The following is a 20,330-nucleotide window of genomic DNA, read 5'->3' on the forward strand; positions in this document are numbered from 1 at the left end:
CCAGTACAATTCAAAAGGAAAGTAAATGATAAATAATGTATACAAAAAATAGAACCAAAGATGTTTAAGGGTATTATAAGATTATTGGACAGGAAATAAAATAATCTAAATGCTTCCTTTCAAAAATGCCTATCTGATGTAGAGTGGGGATACTGAAAATGAAGGATTTGGTCTTCAAAGTTAGTGAGCTGAATTTAATTAGTACCTGAAGAAAAAGTGAGAAAAAAAATACATATATCTTTTTTTCTCCCTCATTTCAAATCTTGGTGGTATAAACAAGAAATAGAAGTTTATACTGCTGTAGAATTAGTGAACTCTTGCCTAACTCACCTGATCAGTCTTTAAATCTCATGGAATTCCAGATCTTCAAAAGGCTTTAGGAGTTTAGAAAAGGTTAAAGCCTTGGGCCAATGGGCTGAATATCTCACCTGCTAATGTTCTGAACAATAGGTGTTTTAAACAAGATCTTTTTCTTATCTAGCAAAATAAAAAGCATCCCTCTGGGAAGTGGCTGTGCCTCCCTATGGGGAAGAGTGTACCCCACTCTTAAATCTAGAAACTGTGTAAGAGAGCATCTTGATGATGATGTACTGGGACAGTTCTTACTGCTTATGGCTTCAGTATTTGAATTCCCGGTGGCATTATTATTTTAAATATTTGGTTTTGAGGGTAAGTCATAGTAGTAAAATATGGCACATGGGTTATTTTTTATTTTTCTAGCCAGCAAGAGATAATGCATTAGTAAACACCTCAAACCATCATTTGTGATTTTAGTTGTAAGTTCAGATTTAATTTCAACAAATACCTATCAGGGTCCCCTAATCAGTCGAAAATTGTGGTAGATACTTTCGCCTCACTCCATGCAACAATGCAGTAGGGTAAGTATTAATATGCCTGTTTTTTGAAGAAGAGTTCATAAGAAACTGTATTATTCTCCATATATCATTTAGTAAATCAAAATCCTGCTGATGGTGAGAAGCCCAGCCTATGAAATAGCACAGGAATCCCATCTCTGACCAAGAGACAACCTTCAAAGTACATTTAGCACAGATTCAGAAACATTGTGGGTTAATTCAGAGATCCAAGCCTAGAAGCCCATGTAGTAGATCTCTTTTACAGGTATGGAGATTGAATTCCATTTGACTGCAAATCAATTTCATATACACTCATAAAAATGTCTGTGTAATTACAGGGTACCAAATCCAATGCACAGCATCTAAGAACTAGCTCGAGAAGGCAGGGGCTAATTACTGTCTAGGATATAAAAGGGCACAAAGCACCTGGGAATCTAATTCCTTTTCACTACCACTTGCAGTAGTGGGTGTCAAGAAGTTAAAACACTCTTAGATTTCACATTTCTTTTTACTGATAAATATTTGCCAACATATCTTATATAATCAGACATATTTTAAGAGCTTGTAAGTTCTACCAATTTAAAATGATACAAGCAGGTGGCAAGAGCAGCTTCAGCAATAGAGGAACAGGAAAATCTGGCTGACAAGAATGCCACACTGTTGCGAACCTCTGAAGGTTTGGTTCTCCTTTTTCCACCATTCTATTTTGCGCGTTACAGGTGAACTTGCTCAATATTTCTGTTTTTGCAAATAATTATTTTGCTTCATGTTAAAAAAAAAGATACAGACATTCATTTTGGCTGTTTTATTACGATGTATAGCTAATGATATGTCAGGTGCTATTAATTGCTATCTGACGTACCAAACGTAAATAAACAGTGAGGCAGGCTCAAGACTCTCGCCCATTTTGGAAAACAGAGGAACACGACGGTAACCTGCAAAAGGAATCAGAGCTAATTAGAACAATAAAGATAAATTAGCAGTGTTCCCGATAGAGCTGCTGAGAAAGAACATTATCTTTACTAAGCATAGGTAAAAACTATGACAGCATAGTTATATTCATCTTGTGTGTTAATTCCCCACAAACTATAAAATATTTGAAGCTTCTATTTTGACTTCTTACTGCCTAACGCTGAACACACAGCTCACACTTCTTCTCTCTCAAAGTGCAGTGTGCTAAATTAGCCACCACCCTTCTGCTTCAGACTCTGTTTCCAAGGTACAGCTCAGATGGTGTTAGAGAAGTAAACACAAACACGTTGGGACGAGGTAATTGGGGGCAGAGTATAAATCACCCCAGCAAGCTGACTACAACATAAAGGCAGCCCTGAAAAGAGTCAAGAAGGGATTGTCTTGGGTTCCCAGTCTCCCCTTGGGTAGAAGAATGGGTCACTGCTTGTCCCTTCTCTTTGATTCCCATCCTTTATTTCTTTGTGGTAGTCATGACTACTCTTAACTGAAACAAAAGAGCGATGATCCATGTAAAGAAATGCTCATACATACCAAGTTGGTCTAATTTGTCTTCCCAGCAATCCCAAACCACAACCCCACCTTCCATGCGAAAACACATTTCTATAATTCCACTGAGAGAAAATGTGTGTCAATTCATAAAATTTCCTTTACATCTGACTCTCATGAATAGAGCTATTTGGTATATCAATGTGTGTCTTTGGTAAATTTATAATTGGTATCACAATCCTGTTACTTTTAGGAATATTACCTTTGTTCATGCTTAAAACTGGTAAAGTATATTGGCCAAGAAATTCATTTCCAGTTATTAAACCTTGACTTTCAACAACAAAACGCATCAATGCCAATTCTGGCACTTGAATAATAAATGTGAACGTTTCATTCCATCTTGGACTAAAAGCTGAAAGATAAAGGAAGATATAATCAAAGAATCATAGACGTGTTCTTTAGGGAATAATACATAATAGCTGCTCTCTGAAATTTTTCTTTTCAACACTTAGTAATGTTAATAGCTTATGTTTTAGAACACTTGAATTTTTCACTCATCCAATGAGAAAGGAATAATAATGACAGTAGCAATAATTATTGGGTCTTTAGTATTGCTGGGCAATATAAGAACTTTAAGTAGATAATGTCATTTAATTCCTACCACAAACCCATCAGGGTTATTACAACCCATATTTACGGATGAGAAAACTGAGCCAGAAATATGTTACACAACTTCCTCAGGGTTTCACATACATAGTCATTAAGTGGCAGGACAAGAATTCAAACAAATGGAGTCTGATTTCAGAGCAGAAATGTTTCATTAGGCAACATGAATGCTATGTTTGGGCATTCAGTAACAAATACATTAAATAACATAATTTTTCTATAGCAGTTCCTATTATGGGAAGAACCCCATAGACAGTTGTTGGCCTAAGAGCTAAGTGCTCCAAAGCCAGCCTTTGATCCTTCTTTTGACTAAGTGCTCACTTTAAAGTCCCAAGTTGATGAGTAAGTTAGATCTCTAGCAAAATAAATCATCCCAAACAACAATTTCTTGCCAAATAAGAAATCCATCACAATATGACCCAAATCATCCAATTCTTAAGTGTAATTTAATGGAATCAAATTCACATCCGGGGGCCCTGGGTGGCTCAGTCAGCTAAGCGTCTGACTTCAGCCCAGGTCATGATCCCACGCTTTGTGGGCTCAAGCCCTGCATCAGGCTCTGTGCCGACAGCTTGGAGCTCAGAGCCTGGAGCCTGCTTCAGATTCTGTGTCTCCCTCTGTCTCTGCCCCTCCCCTGTTTGCACTCTGTCTCCCAAAAATAAATAAAAATTAAAAAAGAAATTCACATCCAGATAAAATATAAAATCTACTTAATAAAGACTCAAAGGTTCAGGGTGAAATAATATGTATTGTTTTCATGTACAAAGGTAATGCTATGCCTGCTATGTCAATAGGTTTTGCTCTTTAGGTCACCCTTCCAGAAGCATTAAAGAATTTGTGACTAATTTGTCACAAATTGTAAAGAATTTGTTTTCTGTGGTACATCTGTGGTCAATAAGCACACATTTACCTGAGAGTGATCCAGAATACTGTCTATGCCCGTGAAAATATTAAACCAATTGACTCACGCGGGTGTAATGAATGTATACCTTGCCTTAAGAAAGGAAATAATTCTGGGACAACTGGGTGACTCAGTCAGTTAAGTGTTCAACTCTTGATTTCGGCTCAGGTCATAATCTCATGGTTCATGAGTTCGAGTCCCACATCGGCTTCTCCACTATCAGCACAGAGTCTGCTTCAGATCCTCTGTCCCCCATTCTCTCTGCCCCTCCCCCACTCATGCTCTCTAACTCAAAATAAATAAGTTAATTTAAAAAAAAGAAAAGAGAAAACTCCATAGAGTACAGGAGCAGGTCTAAGAGTCAGTTCTTTATAGACACTGCAAATGTCTGCACAAAATTCTTATACTGACTTATCTTCCTCCTCCAACCCTAATTCACTCTAAACAGTCTCCCTTTCTCTGTCCCACATATATCATATGTATTCTATGAGAAGGTTTTTTTATTTGTGAAAGAGAAAGAAAGAAAGAAAGAAAGAAAGAAAGAAAGAAAGAAAGAAAGAAAGAGAAAGAAAGAAAGAAGGAAAGAAAGAAAGAAAGAAAGAAAGAAAGAAAGAAAGAAAGAAAGAAAGAAAGACAGACAAGGAAGGAAAGAAGGGAAGTAAATCAGGATACCAAATTTGATAGTTACAGTTTTCTCTGACATGACCAAAACTGAAGAATTGCTTCCACACCTTACCCAAATATGATCTTTTTCCTTCCACTCTCATGTCTCTTATTACACCACAATTACTCTAGCAGCTAAGCCACCTTAGTATCCCCCTTTGTCCAGCTTTCTAGACTTTTACTTCTGCTAGTCTTCCTCACATAAGTCCTCCATTGCTTTTCTGATGCCTGTGCCTTCTTTGGCCTGAATTCCCCATCCTCTAGCCATGAAGTCATATCCTGACTCTATTTTGTATTCCTCTTTTCCCCCACATACACGTCTTCCTACCTAATCTGTAGAAATAATCTCCTTAAAGCTCAACTATATTAGTGTTATATCCCTGCTTAAGAGTTTTAATTCTATTCATTTTCTACATACAACACAGAAAAGAAAGTACCTAACACCTCATCATGGCTCTCATGATTTTCCATGACCATTCCCAACCTAACTTTTATATTTTATCTCACACTAATCCCTCTTAAGTACCCTGTACTTCACCCATTTTAAACTTCAGTACTTTCACCTAGCGTGTTTGAAGTTAGTCTTCTCCACGTTTTAGCGTGCATATTATTCCTTTTGCCTGCAATGCTTTCATCCACAATCTCTGGGAAAAAAATCCTATTCATTCTCCAAAACCATCTCCAAATGTGCCCCTTCCACTACAATTCTCTGTACTTTCCTTAATACACTAATGACTTGGGGCACCTGGGGGCTCAGTCGGTCAAGCGTTTGACTCAGGTCGTAATGTCACAGTTCGTGAGTTCGAACTCTGTGTCTGGCTGACAGTGCAGATCCTGCTTGGAATTCATTCTCTCTCTCTCTCTCTCTCTCTCTCTCTCTCTCTCTGCTCTCCCTCTCTCTCCCTCTTCCCCTCCCCTGCATGCTCTCATTCTATCTCAAATAAAGAAATAAACTTAAAAAAAAAAAACACTAATGACTCTCGTGATAGTTTTATTGTATCTCATGTCCCATACTGAACTGAAAACTATCTAAAATAGAGTTAGTTGGGACATACATAAATAATAATATCTTTAATAAGTGTAGATCTTAAGTTTTTTGATACTTAGCATCAGACTTCTAATAAAACAGGCTCAGTAATGTTAGATACACCAAATTTAATTTCACAGGAATATTTCCATAAAACCCAGGACGTAATCTAAATTCTAATGGGAGCTAGAAACACATTATAAGGGGTGTGCTGTATAAATAAATGTTCTGTGTCTCTTGCCATGAAGATTCAAGTATGGGGATGAAGAGAACAAGAGGTAGGTTACTATAAGCTTCCTGACATAAGCAGCTACCATTTCTTGACAAATCCATTGTAATGTGCCTTCAGCTCTGAGGAACGACAAATAAGGCGGCAGGTCACCACCAATATCCCTTCCCATCGACGACCTATGATGAAGTAACCAAAACTCCCCACATCTTTTTTCCATGCCCTTTGCATGAGGGGCCACACTGGAAGAGTATTTGGGGTGTCAGTGCAGGGAGCAGATGGTGTATATTACTGGAGATTACCCACCCAAGAAAAAAAAGAGTGTTAAAACTGCACCTGTTTTTCTGTCAGTGCCATTTAATCTGGTATGTACTTTCAGACTCTGAAATGAAGCCCACTATACTTTGGGAATACCCACTCAAAGAAAATTACAGACTCAAGAATCAGTTCCAAGGTCTCCTCCAAGGTGATCCTGACTAAAGGTCAATCCCAGGAATCTACACTGTAATGTCCTTAATGGTTTCAAACTCAACCAAGAAGTGACAACATCAGTACTGTATTACATAAAATATCACAGGATTGTGGAACTGAAAATCTTACCCAAGTCACTTCCATTTCTACATTTCCCTTCTGGCAAAAATGACTGAATTATGAATCCAAATATTGTATGAGTGGGTTTCTATGGCATCTTTAGCCAGAGCCAGAAGACACAGACCTTTGATCTAAAATAATTCAAACAGCAAAGTAAAAATGGGTAACATGCTGTATCAGAACAACTGTACATTCTTTATTTTACACAAAGGCTAGAAGCTAAGCAGCTTTGCAGCCATCAAAATGCCTCTTGAATTCAGCAATATGGTACATAAAAAGGAGGTCAAAGTGTAAAAAAGCAGTAATTTCGGGTGCCTGGGTGGCTCAGTCGGTTAAGCATCCGACTCTTGATTTCAGCTGAGGTCATGATCTAATTTTTTTGTGGGTTCAAGCCCCACATCGGGCTCTGCACTGATAGCATGGAGTTTGCCTGGGATTCTCCCTCTCTCTCTTTGTTCGTACCCTGCTCACACTCTCTCTCAAAATAAATAAATAAACTTAAAAAAAAAGAAGCAATTTTCAGACCAGATAAATTTTTGTATCTGTAATCTGAAAATATATCTGAACAATACATTGAATCATTATCAGATTGTTTTTGCTGTATATAACACTTTGGTCACCTTAAACCTAATGCAAAGCCCTTGCCTTATGAATAATAAATATGTATCAAAACTCTATCAATAGACAAATTGTAAGCTTTCCAGCAAGAAATCTAGTAGAAGTTCAATAAAATATGTTAGGAGCTCACCATTTCTTTTAATGACACGAGTCTGCTGTTTCGTTTGATCATTTGGAACACCAAAAAGTTCTAGAATCACTAATGCGTCAGCTTTGTTAGATGATGAATGGTTACTGGGAGGTAACTGGATACCACTGATGAGCTGCACAAAAGTATTTGAACACAGAAATTTAGCAGGATATCAAACTGTACGGTCATGTAATTTGAAAATAAAACATGTATTTCAGAAAAGATTATAGACTCTCGGTTCCCACAAAAAAATTAAGAGTGGAATATAGTGTATATTTTAAACTTTAACCCTTTTATTCTCAAGCGTCAATAGGTAAATACTAGGAATATGTCTACATTATTCTAATTTCACTATATAATTATAGTAGAATTCACACTGAGTTTTATAGTTCAACGTATATTTTTATTTTTAAAGTATCTGTTTTGGGGGTGCCTGGGTGGCTCAGTCGGTTAAGCATCTGACTCTTGATTTTGGCTCAGGTCATGATCTCACGGTCATGAGTTTGAGCCCTATATCGGGCTCCCTGCTGTCAGCACAGAGTCTGCTTCAGATCCTCTGTCCCCTCTCTCTCTCCCCCTCTCCTGCTTGAGCTCTTTCTCTCTCTCAAAAAATCAATAGATGTTAAAAAATAAAATAAAATAAATCAAATGAAGTATTTTATGGCTGTTAAAAGCCATTGCTTAACAGTATTGTTATAATCACAGTCTACTGTAAATCAGGCCGAAGTACTCTGATAACATGAACCATTTTGAAATTCATATTGTCTGTCTACAGCCAAAAATTAGAAACAATATTAATACTACTTCTGAAATGTAAGAAAAAACACTGCATAATTTCCTATGATAGCATTCTTGATAGTATAATTTATATGTTTGGATAATTTATCACAAAATCTTATATTATCTCTTGTTGTCAATATTATCATAACTAACCTGAGTCTGACAAAATCAATGATTTCATATGTATATTAAGAACTGGTATCAGAACACTTAAACTAATCATAGTTTTATTTAACCTTTATTAGTCAAACTAACTGTTGAAGCTAAGTTTTGTCTTACTTTAAGGAGCAAAGTCCAAACAAAAGACAATTATTCAAGTGTATTCATTTGTAAAATGTACTAACATAAAAATTGAGGCAAAATTTTAATTTCTGAAGCATATAATAAACAGGAACAAATAAATAAGTTTCAATAAGAATGAAAGAAGGAAGGAAAGAAGGAAGAGAAAAAAAAGAAACAGAAAAAGTGCCCATGTGTAATTTTTCCTCTCCTACATCCACACATTTAAACATTAGCTGGAAACCAGGGTGACTGTGCAAATGTTTAACAACTAGTATGGAATGGGCATTGATCGACCAGCATAAATTAGACACCAGGTTAGCTAGACAGAACATTGGCCATAAACAACTAGCACACTGACACGAGAGCCTACCAGCTGAATATCCCCTCTGCAGGTAATAGACCCTTGCCGATATGGAAAAGTTCGGCTTTTAAGTGCACATCACACCAAAAAAAAAAAATCATCTCACTAAAAATAATAATAATAATTGAATATGAGAACTGATAGAGAATTTAGAAACTATTATTCAAATAATTTTTACACTCTGATTCACAGAAGCCCTTTCAGGGGCCACCACAGAAGACAAATGTCAAACAGAAGACCTTTAGTGGTCAACAAGAGCACCTCTGCTTTCATCTATTGGCCTTATGCATCAGACTTTGAACTTGGAAAATGGTTGCACTGTTTTTATAAGTTCGAAAAGGGTTGACCTAATCTGAAACTCTTAATTTGAGAGATGACAAAGATTAAACCAGAAATGTTGAAATGTCTTTATCGGGGACATAAAGCAAATGGCAAAACTATGCCTTTTGAACCCTGAGTCATGCCTTCCCCAATTTGCACAAGTTGTAATCACAAAGCTCCCTACGATGATCAAAGCAAGCAAGAAAGACCCACGTGACTATGGCAGCAGTTTCCTGGGAAAATCATTAATCGTGCCTGTTTTACATCATGCCACTTATGTCACTACATGAGACCCTTCAGAAGCAAACAGGTGGCATTTGTAAACATCCATGCATACTAGCCATCTTCCATCTTCTCTTTCTCAATCAAAGAGCACATATGTTCTCTTTACTATTCTTAACTTGAAAAAGAAGTCATTCATTCAATTAACTTGCATATATTGAACATATACTTTGTGTCAGGCACTAGGGATAAGACTTGAACGAAACAGTCCTTATCCTTACAGGGCCTTCAGACAAGTGGGGGAGAAAGACAAGTACAAGTAAATAAACAATTACAGGGGTACCTTGTTTTATTGAGCTTCATTTTATTCCATTTTGCAGATATTGCATTTTTTACAAATTGAAGGCTTGTGGCAATTCTGCATCGAGCAAGTCTATTGGCACCAGTTTTCCAACAGCATTTGCTCACTTCATGCTTCTGTGTCACATTTCGGTAATTCTCACTTTTAAACCTTTTTATTATTATTATATTATTATAGTGATCTGTGTTCGGTGATCTTTGATATTACTATGGTAATTATTTGGGGGTGCCACAAACCATGCCCATGTAAATCAGCAAACTAATAAATGTGTGTGTGTTCCAACTGCAGATGTGGTGGAGACAGCAAGAGAATTACAATCAGCAGTGGAGCCTGAAGATGTGATTCAATTACTCCAATCTCATGATAAAACTTGAACATGTAAGTTTCATCCTGGGGAAGATGCTGTGATGATTGTTGAAATGACAACAAAGGATTTAGAATATTACATCAACTTAGCTGATGGAACAGTACCACACTACCCAAATCTCCAGCAACTGCCACCCTGATCAGTCAACAGCCATCAACATTGAGGCAAGACCCTCCACCAGCAAAAAGATTATGACTTGCTGAAAGCTCAGATGATGGTTAGCATTTGTTAGCAACAAAGTATTTTTAATTAAGGTACGTACATTTTTTTAGACAGAATACTACTGCACACTTAATAGACTATAGTAGAAACATAACTTTCATTTGTTCTGGGAGATCAAAAAATTCATTTGACTTGCTTTATTGTGATATTCACTTTATTGTGGTTGTCTAGAATGAAACCTGCAATATCTCTGACATATGCCTGTATAATACAATGGCTAGTATATGCATGTATAGGGTGTCATGGAAAAACAAAACTACAAAAAGAAGCGTAACTAATTTAGTGGAGGAAAAAAACTTCCAAAAATAAGTGACCCTGTAAATCTTGAAAAATAAGTGTGAAGGCAACAGGCAGGTGAAAGCTGGAAGAATAATCCAGCCAAAGGAAAAAGCATAAGCAATGCATGCAGGTAGCATGTGGACTGAAAAGGCTTCCATATGGTTACCGAAAAAGCTACAAGACTGGAAGTGGTGAGAAGTGGGGCTGGAGAATCAGGCTAAGCCCCAACTAAGAAAGCAAGTAGGAAGCATAAAGAAATATTAAGTAGGCATGATGAGATTAGTACGGAGCACAATCTCTCTGGGCCACTTGTGGAAGATGGGTCAGGAGGACTGAGACAGGCTAAGTGAAAACCCCTTAGAAGGTCAAAGGAATAAATGTGATGACAGGTAACAAATTCTTTAAAAAAAAAAAAAAAGTAGCATATGGCATCAGACCAAGAGATTGGATAAGGAAGATATTTCGAAGTAGGATCAGTGAAATTTAGAGATGGATTGAACACAGTAATTGATAAAGATGTGGAAAGAGAGGAATGGTTCCCAATTTTGTAGGCTGAGTTAATTGACACAATGAATTCGACTAAGTTCATTGACCTTTAAAGAAAATAAGATTGGACCAGGCAGGGGCGTTCAGCCTTTAATATTTTTAAGTTTGACAGAACAGGGATTAAACAGGTAAGGATGCTAAGTAGGGTATTTAAAATATTCCTTTACATTCCAGAAATGAAGTCAGACTAAAGATTTGGGCATTGTTGGCAGTTGAAACCACGAATGTATATAAAAGGACACAAGGAGAATAGTTTGAGATGAGGATTAAGAAAAAGCCTTAGCAATGTAAGTATTTCAGAGCTGGGTAGAGGAAGAGGAGCCCACAAATGTGAACAAGAAAGAATCATTTGAGACGGAGACAGGTAGGAAGAGATAGGAAAGCCCCAGCACAGTAAGCAGATTTGTGAGGAATAGATCACAAAGCGGCTGATTCATCCCTTTCTCTCACTGGAACAGCAATGACAATTACTAGACTAGGTGTTTAGAACAATGCAGACTTTCGCATTTTTTCATTCATGCAAAAAGGCAACAGGGAGACCTTGGTTCAGATGTAGAAAGAGATCGAAATACCACCCACCTATTGAGGCTGAAGAGATCAACAGAAATTTAAAAGGCATTAAAGGAAATCAACGGAAGTTAAAATATTAATGTATACTTTCCAGCTAACACCATAACGAAAAAGTAAAAGAAAAATTTACTAATCTTTTAAATTGTTGTATTAAAAAATACAAAAAGAATGCCAAAGTTATATTTGCAAAGGCAGTTTAATGGACAATATTTTGCTGGATCCTAGAAAGAGTGCCAACTAATTGATTTGGGGCTGCATCGGTACGGAAGGCAGTTTCTACCTAGCTACCGCATGCCCTTACTTTAGAGTCTCAGAATCCCTAACAACCAAGAAAAAAGTCAGCTACATACTTTGGCACTATACTACTATATAGTCTATATATAGCTACTGTATATATATATATTTGCTGCCACTATCTGCTGCAGTGGCCAGGATCATTTCTGTCTCATTCAATTTTGCTATACTCTCTTTCCACCTCCATCTCTGGAAAACGGCACATCTCTTAAGTTTCCATTCTCAGCTGGGACAAAAAGGCTAGGGCCTGAAGTGGATGAAAATAGTCCCCCAAGCCCCATGACATCAGGACCGTAGAGGAAGGAGCCAAGGGAGGAAGACTTATGGGGGCATGCCTTCTGGGTGATAGCATTTCCTGCACTCTGACAGCCAGGGAACCAGAGAAGGCAAGCTCTCACCAGCCAGCACAGCCAACACACTCCCGAGTGAGAACAGGAGACACAAAAAACCTGATGGGGTGGGGGGTGGCGCTAGGTGACTCAGTTGATTAAGGGTCCTACTCTTGATTTCAGCTCAGGTCATGATCTCATGATTCATGAGATCGATCCCTGCATTGGGCTCTGTGCTGACAGCACGAAGCTTGGTTGGGATTCTCTCTCTGCTCCTCTCCCACTGAGCACACATGTGTGCATGCTCTCTCTCAAAGTAAATACAATAAACTTAAAAAAAAAAGAACCTGAGATGATTCATATGGTTCTAGGAGCAACTAGTTAATTAAAGACAGGAACTAAAGAGCCCTACCCACCCAATTTGTTGCAAACCACAGGTGCAGATACAATCTAAAATAGAATTGCTTATAACTAAATGGACAGAAAAAGCTAGGGGCTTTTCAGATGATTCAGTGACATTTAAAAAAAGGAAATAAATATAGCACTTTGGTTATAGAAGAATAAGAAAGTTTTCAAAAAAGTCTATACTAATGGAAACAATAAATTTTAGACAACTACTTTTACTCCCAATAAGACGACACAGACTATATAATAAAACAAAAGATGAAATAACAAGACAGGAGTCAGGGGGAAAGGGTGCTGGCTAGGATACAGACAGAAATAAAAAGGAAGCAGTGTGAGGCAAATAAAAATTAGAGGGGAAGAAACCGATGATGCAGAAGAAAAATTCACATCTACATTAGAATCAGTAAAGAATAAAATCAGATATGGAGGAAAATCAAAGGCAGAAAAAAAAAGTGATTGAGTTGACAGGAATTAGTACACATGCGGGCAGATACTCATGAACAGCGTATGGATACTTTTGGTTTCTAAGTACTAACCAAACACTATTCAGAGACAAGGGGCAAAACTTCTGAGCTGTGGAAGTCTAAATCTGGAGATTAATGAAAAGCAAGGTGCTCCTAAAATCTTTTAGTAAAATTCTGTGAAGTTAAGGAGGAAGAGAGTAGCGTATCCACAGGGTAACTAGTGGGCTGAACTCAGACTTCTCTATCACATTATTAAATGCCTAAAGACAATGGAATAAAAAAACTTTGGTGAGGAGAAGATTTCAGCATCAATATTTCTATTCACAAGCAGGGTAATCATTCATGCCAGAAGTCAACAGAAAGATTTTCAGATACAGAATGGTGCTGAAATACCACTCCTTTTTAATATGTAAAAAGATCAACTGAAATTTAAAGGACATTAAAGGAAATTAGTAGAACTCAAAATATTAATGCATACTCTCCAGCTTATACAATAACCATAACAAGTAAAAGCTATTAATCTTACCCTTATTGTAAGTGTAACTGGATCACTCTGATTTGGTGGTTTATTCGGATTAAACTGTGTTTTAATATCTCTTAGGAACTGTGGTTTCAAAATATATCCAGAACCACCATTATCCAAAAATTTCCCATTTTGAAGATCCATAGGCAGACCAGGTGTCTGGAAATTTAAGGCCACTGTGAGCAAAAAGTATTTTGATATTGTCAGGAAGTAGAGGGTACAATTAAATAAACACAGTTAAAAGATATACTGAAACCTAATCATGGATTTTATATCTCTAAACATTTTAAGAGCAAGCATGATTAGCCAGAATAATTCCTGATTTTTAAGCATTTCATCCTGCCATGTGTATATTAATTTATGAAGGTGAGTTTCAAAGTTCAATTTTTAAATTAAACTTTCATTTAAAAATCAAGCTGGCATACAATATAAATTATAGAATAGCAAGGTACAGATCAGATGACATTCAGGAAATACAAGAATAGAGAAAATCGGCACACTAGGTGCCAGAAGAAAAGACACCAAATATATTATAAACTTTCAGGTCCAAAAATATATTATAAACTTTCAGGTCCAAAGGGAGACTGTTATCACTTAAAGAGAAAGGGAAAAACAGGCAGAGCAATAATTGCTGTTAAAATATAAAAATACATCCGGGACACCTAGGTGGCTCAGTCGGTTATGCGTCTGACTTCGGCTCAGGTCATGATCTCACAGTTTGTGGGTTTGAGCCCCACATTGGGCTCTGTGCTGATAGCTCAGAGCCTGGAGCCCACTTCGGATTCTGTCTCCCTCTCTCTCTCTGCCCTTCCCCAGCTCTCAGTCTGTCTCTCTCTCTCTCTCAGAAATAAATAAACAATAAAAAAATTTTAATAAAAAAATAAAAATAAAAATACATCCATATAGGCTGGTAATACCATCCTCTCTCTCCCCAACATCCCCTCCTAACCCCACTCTTCCCCTCTCTCCACAAACCTATGAGCCTTGCTGCAATCCAGGAGCAGAGGGCTTTACACCTGGTACCTTCTGACTGGTTAGTGCCTGTGTGATAACAGCTAATCAATTTGGAATAAGGAAAGTCTGGTAAAGACAAATAACAAAGCTATGCAATCTCATTCACTTTTCAGTACTGTGAATGTAGAACCGGCGTAAAGTATAAAAGGTAGAAGTCACTTGATTTAAAGAAGCCCTTAGCAAATCTTTCAAGCAAAGAACTTGATATTCACTGTCCTCTGACATCCATTTTTATTTCTTTTTTCTCTTCCTACCTCTCCCATGCTAACTCTTCATGAATTTAACTTCTATGTGCCTAATTCTCACTTAGATTTACCCTCTCTGACCCATTTAGGAATAACTTCAGCTCTTGAAACCAATGATTCAGCATTATTGCCTGACCCCAAAACACCCGGGGTCAAAAAATCTACTGGGGAAGTTCTTTTCATAAGTCGTTCATTAATTCATAAAATGAATTTATTATCTTCTTTTTGCCAAAACTCAGTGTAACATACCCATTTGACAACCTATATTCCAAAATTCTTGAGGATTAAAATTAGAGGAGTCTGTTCTTGTTGCTTTGGGATAAATTCTGGTAATGAACCTCCTGGTGTGAAGAACAAACTCGTGGGCTAAAAAAATATAAGAACATCATGAGAGATTTCAGATAAACTAAATAAACGGCTATGCCTCTCTATGTTATAGAATCCTAGAATTGTTTCAGTATTTCTGATATGTATTGTTTAGGCAAAGATATTTGCAATTCATGGAAATCAAAATAAATCCAGGTCTTTGACAGTGCAATTCACTCTTATTGAGAAACTAATAATTTTTATTCGATAATTTTATGTATACTAAGCATTCACTTGAGAAAAAAATTATTAAATAATATATTTTTTTTCACATCCAAATTAATTTCTTTGATGTAAGAATATATAAAAATCCCAAATAAAATGCATCCATTTTTTAAAACAAACTTGTACTTTCTTCATTTTGTCTTTTTTTTACATTGGTTTTCACATTAGGGCAGAATCACATGTAAGTCACATAAAGAGATATAATGCCATCCAAATTAACCCAGCTGAATAGTCAACAGATTCTCAGCATTGAAAGGGACCTTAAAGTTATTCAATTCAGCTGCCAACCCTAACCACGACAGCATCTTCCCTCAAATTCCTTCAATGTCTGTTTGCATGTCGCCACTGAAAGAGAACCTGCTACCTCCCAATACAGCAGTCCTCCCTTATTTGTGGTTTTGCTTTCCATAGTCTCAGTTACCCACAGTCAACCAAGGTCCGAGGCAGATCATCCTACTTCTGACAAATCACCAGACAGTCACTAGTACCCTAACACTGCATCATAACACCTGCATCATCCACCTCATCTCATCTCATCTCATCACGTGGGCATATTACTATCTCACATCATCACAAGAAGGGTGAGTACAGTACAATAAGGTATTTTGAGAGAGACCCCATTCACATAACTTTTATCATAGTATATTATAGTTATTCTATTTCATTGTTAGTTATTGTTGTTAATCTCTGTGCCTCCTTATAAACTCAACTTTATCATAGAAATATATGTACAGGACAAAACATAGCATATATAGGGTTGAGTACTCCACAGTGTCAGGTATCCAGTGTGCATCTTGGAATGTATCTCCCATGGATGAGGGAGACTACCGTAGTTCTGATTATTTCAAATGTTTTCCTTACTGAGATAAGGTCTATACTTAGAGTTCACGCACACGTATGCACAAACACACACACACACACCACACACACAGTCCATTTGTTTCTATTTATGTTTCTACTTACATATTTTTGCAAGCTTATATATATGTATATATTCTATTTAAATCACTTGAGATTCAAAACTAATTTATGCCCTTTACCATTGGACATCTTTGAATTTTGTAACACAGTTTCGTGTTTCTCCAAGGCTTTTATTCTTTCATTAAGCAGATCCTGTTCCCACAACTACTCCTGCTAATATGGTGACCAGGATTAGGAGAAATGCTTATTGCCTATGGCCCACTACCTTTGATAGTCAAACTAGAATAGAATCATTGTCAAGTTAAAAATTATAATTACTGAAGTTAATAATAATTAACTTCATCAGCTCTCAATTTTAGAAGTTACATACTCCTTGAGAGAAAGTTTATTTTGAAGCTACTCATGTATAAATACATCATGTATGTCCAACTATCATGATCCCTTATCCAGCCCTAAACAAGATGTTTATCTTTTGGTAAAATCTATACTCTTCTGGATCTTAATTTTGCCTATCTACAAAGTGATAAAGATGAATGATTACCAAAGACCCTTAACATAATATCATCTTGTTACTTCTGAAATTGAGTTTTAAAAATTAAACATACTATGTTATTATACATGCAATTTATGTTCATTTTAAATAAATGAGAAAATCAAATAAGAAAAAATAAAAAATAAAACTATATATAATCTCATCACTCAATTAAAAACCAGGTAACTTCTTAGTATATATCTTTTCACTCTATTGTCATATGTATATTCTTATTTTTTATTTAATCATATTATTTGTTCCCTTTTATAAACTTCCATTTTTTACTTAAAAATAGTATGAAAAATAATTAATTCCATTTCAGTAATATTCACCCACTACATTATTTTTAAATGATTAAAATGTCTCCACTCATATGAAAAGTTGTTTCTGATTTTTCTGCATTATAAATTTAGTGACATTTAAGTTTTTAATAATGATGGACATTCTTGGAGCATACCTTCGCCCCAGAATTAATTATTTATTACTGGATTTTGGTGGAAGAAAAATGCTCTATACTCTTTCCGAAGAGACGGTGATGCTAAACTTTATGACTCGACTCAGAACTTCCCAGTCCTTATCAAAGTTTGAGCAGGTGGCTAACACAATGAGAGTGAGAGAATTAGAACTACTTTTGCTGTGCGCTGAGGTCTTGTCCCCTTGAACAACAAAAACCATCCAATAGTTTGAAAGAATAGAGGCTAGCAAAGTAGGTCATTCAAATTTAAACCCTGTTAACAATACTCACAGGAAGAAATATATTTTATATGACACCCAACACACAATATACACACATAATTGTTTAATTATGTTTCCCACTTACTTATATTGCATCTCTTCTATTCTATTCAAGTCTATTCTATTCTATTAACTGTGGTTCAGCCCTACTGAATTTATTTCAGACACAATCTACAGTTAAAAAACAAGCAAACAAAAGAACCTAAAATACCTAGAGACAGTTTGAAGAGATGAGCTGAAGTATACCTCAAAACACTTTGGGCACTGGTGGCCAGCCCAAAGAGGTTAACCAAGAAATATATCAGAATCTGTATTTCCAAATAGCCAACAGCTTTTTTGAGTCAGTTGCAGGTGCTGATATTCCTGTAATGGTGTTTCTACACAAGATGGTAGATTGTATTTTTTAAGAAGGATTTGGAGAGTCACCTGACTACTGAGTTAATTGCTTATCCCTTTTTTACTTTTTTTTTTTTAATTTTTACTTTTGAGAAAGCGTGAGAGGGAGAGGAGCAAAGAGAGAGGGACAGAGGATCCGAAGCAGGCTCCAAACCAACAGCAGAGAGCCTGATACTGTGCGCGAACCATGGTTTCACGACCTGAACTGAAGTCAGATGCTTCACCTACTGAGCCACCCAGGTGCCCTGTCCATCCCTTTTTTAGCTGAGGTTATTCCCCAACCATACAAGTCTAACAAAAGGGTAAGGTCTGCTTCCCATCCTCTTTCCAAGACCTTGCATCTTGGCTCTAGCAAACAGAATCCTCCAACTCAGATTACGAGTCGGAAGACAGTAAAAAGAAGCCATGCAGACCAGCAGCACCACTGCAGACGTGCCAGGACAGTACGCACTCTGTAGAGCCGTCTGGTAGCCTGCCCTGGATGCACGTCCTCGCTCTCCTTCACCTGGGACATACAGATTCTAGGTTTATTTCATTGTCTATCTTAGGTGCCTGCTGAGTCTACACAGTTCACTGTGGCTCCGTGCTCTCTACCATGAGCCTTCCTCATGTCCCTACAGGAAGTCTCACCTTTGCACTGCTATCAAAGACATCCTTCAAAAACACATAGGGGATGGTGTGACTCCTGAGACTTCAATCTTCTCCTGCTTGCCTTTGATTCTAAGACAAAGTTCACTTCCTTGTAATTTGGTTCTGCCTACCTCTTCAACCTTGTCACTCACGGCTTTCCTCCACTAACTGCTCACCAGAGCTCTCCCTACAAAAATGTCCATGCTGGACATTGGCAAACAAAATTTCATGACTTAAAAAAATTAATTAAACAAATTCTGTGAAGTAAAACTTCATGTGACCTGAGGCAGATAGCCTCTTTTTAAATTGCATTAAATATGTTGAAAGCTTATGAGAATACCGTTTTTATAAATGTCGTTGACCAATCTTGACATTTTAGCAGTGAATAAAAGTTGTTTAAACACTTCATCTGTTTGAATCATAAGAATTTACCTCTCAGCTTTAAAAGTTTTCGGGCTTCTGTCTCCCCAATAGAATTACTTTCATTAAATTGCTGATACAGTCTTGAATGCTGAAAGCTTCTGAACTTCTCAGCTTTGGTATAAATGACAAGATCAGATAGGGCCAGAGCCACCTTTACCTTTGTGGTATAAAAATAAAATGCAGCAATTTCATATTTTTGTACGAATCATTTGAAAAATGCCTTTTCCAATAAAGAAAATATGCTTTCAGATCAATTATATCATTCTTTTCATAATAATATCTCCCCAAAAACCATTTGGATTGCATCAATGTGATTATTTTTCATGATGATAGTATTTAATGTTAACATGAGACAGCCTATAATCTAAAATCTCAACTAACGTAGTAAATATTGAAGATAACAATGATCACTATTTCTTTTTTCCCAAAGATCTGTTTATGAATTTGACAACTTTAGGGTATTTATTCATGAGTAAGTGTATTTCCAGTGTGATCTAACACTTGGGAATAACTTCTGTTGTATAATATACAGCTGCTCTTTGACAGCCCAGCATCTATCTCCTCTACACATCTGTTAGCCCCTTCCCAAGTTTTGTTTTGGGAAAACATTCCTTGCTCAAGCTTAATCCGCGTGCTTAAGTTTGACAGTATGGCTCGGACCTGGCTAATCACAGCTTTGCATTCTCCTGCAATAGCACCTGACTCAGGGATGTGCACATCGCTGGATCATAGCCAATGCACAAAAAAAATGTGCTTGGTCATCTGAGAGATAAATAGGTCTTCCATTGGATTTGAGCCTGAAAGCATATAAAGCTAGAGCTTTGTAAAGTCTTGCACCAATGTGGAGAAAGTAGGTCCAAAGTTGGAAAAAAGTCCATTCTGTGGACTTAAGTTGAGACACTATACCATGTCATTCCTAAAATTCAAAGACTTTTCCCTGCACTTTTCTTGATGTGGGCCAATTAATTAATTCACGTTTTACTTAAACCAGCTGAGTTAGTTTTAGGTCACTTGCAACTCAAGATAACTTCTTTTGTCATGTTAATTTGCATACTCATAAGACTGTATATTATTACAGTGGTTTTCTTGACTCTGACAGTATAGTCTCCTTGAGGGCAGAAATATTGGGTTGTTTGCATTTTGTACAGTGCACAATGCCTACTACCTAAAAATGCATAATATTTGGCCATAGAACAAATTAAAAACAGCTAATGCAGGAAAAGAGATAACTTTAAAATTTTCTTTTCCGATAATTTTTTTCCAAACAAGTTTTAATTTTTTTTTCAACGTTTTATTTATTTTTTTTGGGACAGAGACAGAGCATGAACGGGGGAGGGGCAGAGAGAGAGGGAGACACAGAATCGGAAACAGGCTCCAGGC

The 20,330-nt window shown here is 36.8% G+C and overlaps 1 protein-coding gene across 9 annotated transcripts in view; it reads right to left on the minus strand.

The window, feature by feature from the left end:
• The window catches only part of PLCZ1 (phospholipase C zeta 1), a 147,469-nt gene that overhangs the window by 99,917 nt on the left and 27,222 nt on the right, over positions 1-20,330 (minus strand). For 7 of the 9 annotated variants that reach the window (XM_053225900.1, XM_053225902.1, XM_053225897.1 and 4 more), the window contains 6 exons: positions 18,960-19,107; positions 14,972-15,088; positions 13,467-13,639; positions 7,138-7,270; positions 2,575-2,724; positions 1,717-1,789 (listed from right to left, as the gene is read on the minus strand). In XM_053225900.1, the coding sequence (XP_053081875.1) occupies positions 1,717-1,789; positions 2,575-2,724; positions 7,138-7,270; positions 13,467-13,639; positions 14,972-15,088; positions 18,960-19,107 (794 nt within the window). Of the gene's footprint in view, positions 1-1,644; positions 1,790-2,574; positions 2,725-7,137; positions 7,271-13,466; positions 13,640-14,971; positions 15,089-18,959; positions 19,108-20,330 lie in introns of those variants that run through there. The other 2 variants (XM_053225899.1, XM_053225901.1) reach the window with 2 other exon arrangements.

This window comes from Acinonyx jubatus, chromosome B4 (assembly GCF_027475565.1).
Source record: "Acinonyx jubatus isolate Ajub_Pintada_27869175 chromosome B4, VMU_Ajub_asm_v1.0, whole genome shotgun sequence".
NCBI classification, from domain to species: Eukaryota; Metazoa; Chordata; class Mammalia; order Carnivora; family Felidae; genus Acinonyx; species Acinonyx jubatus.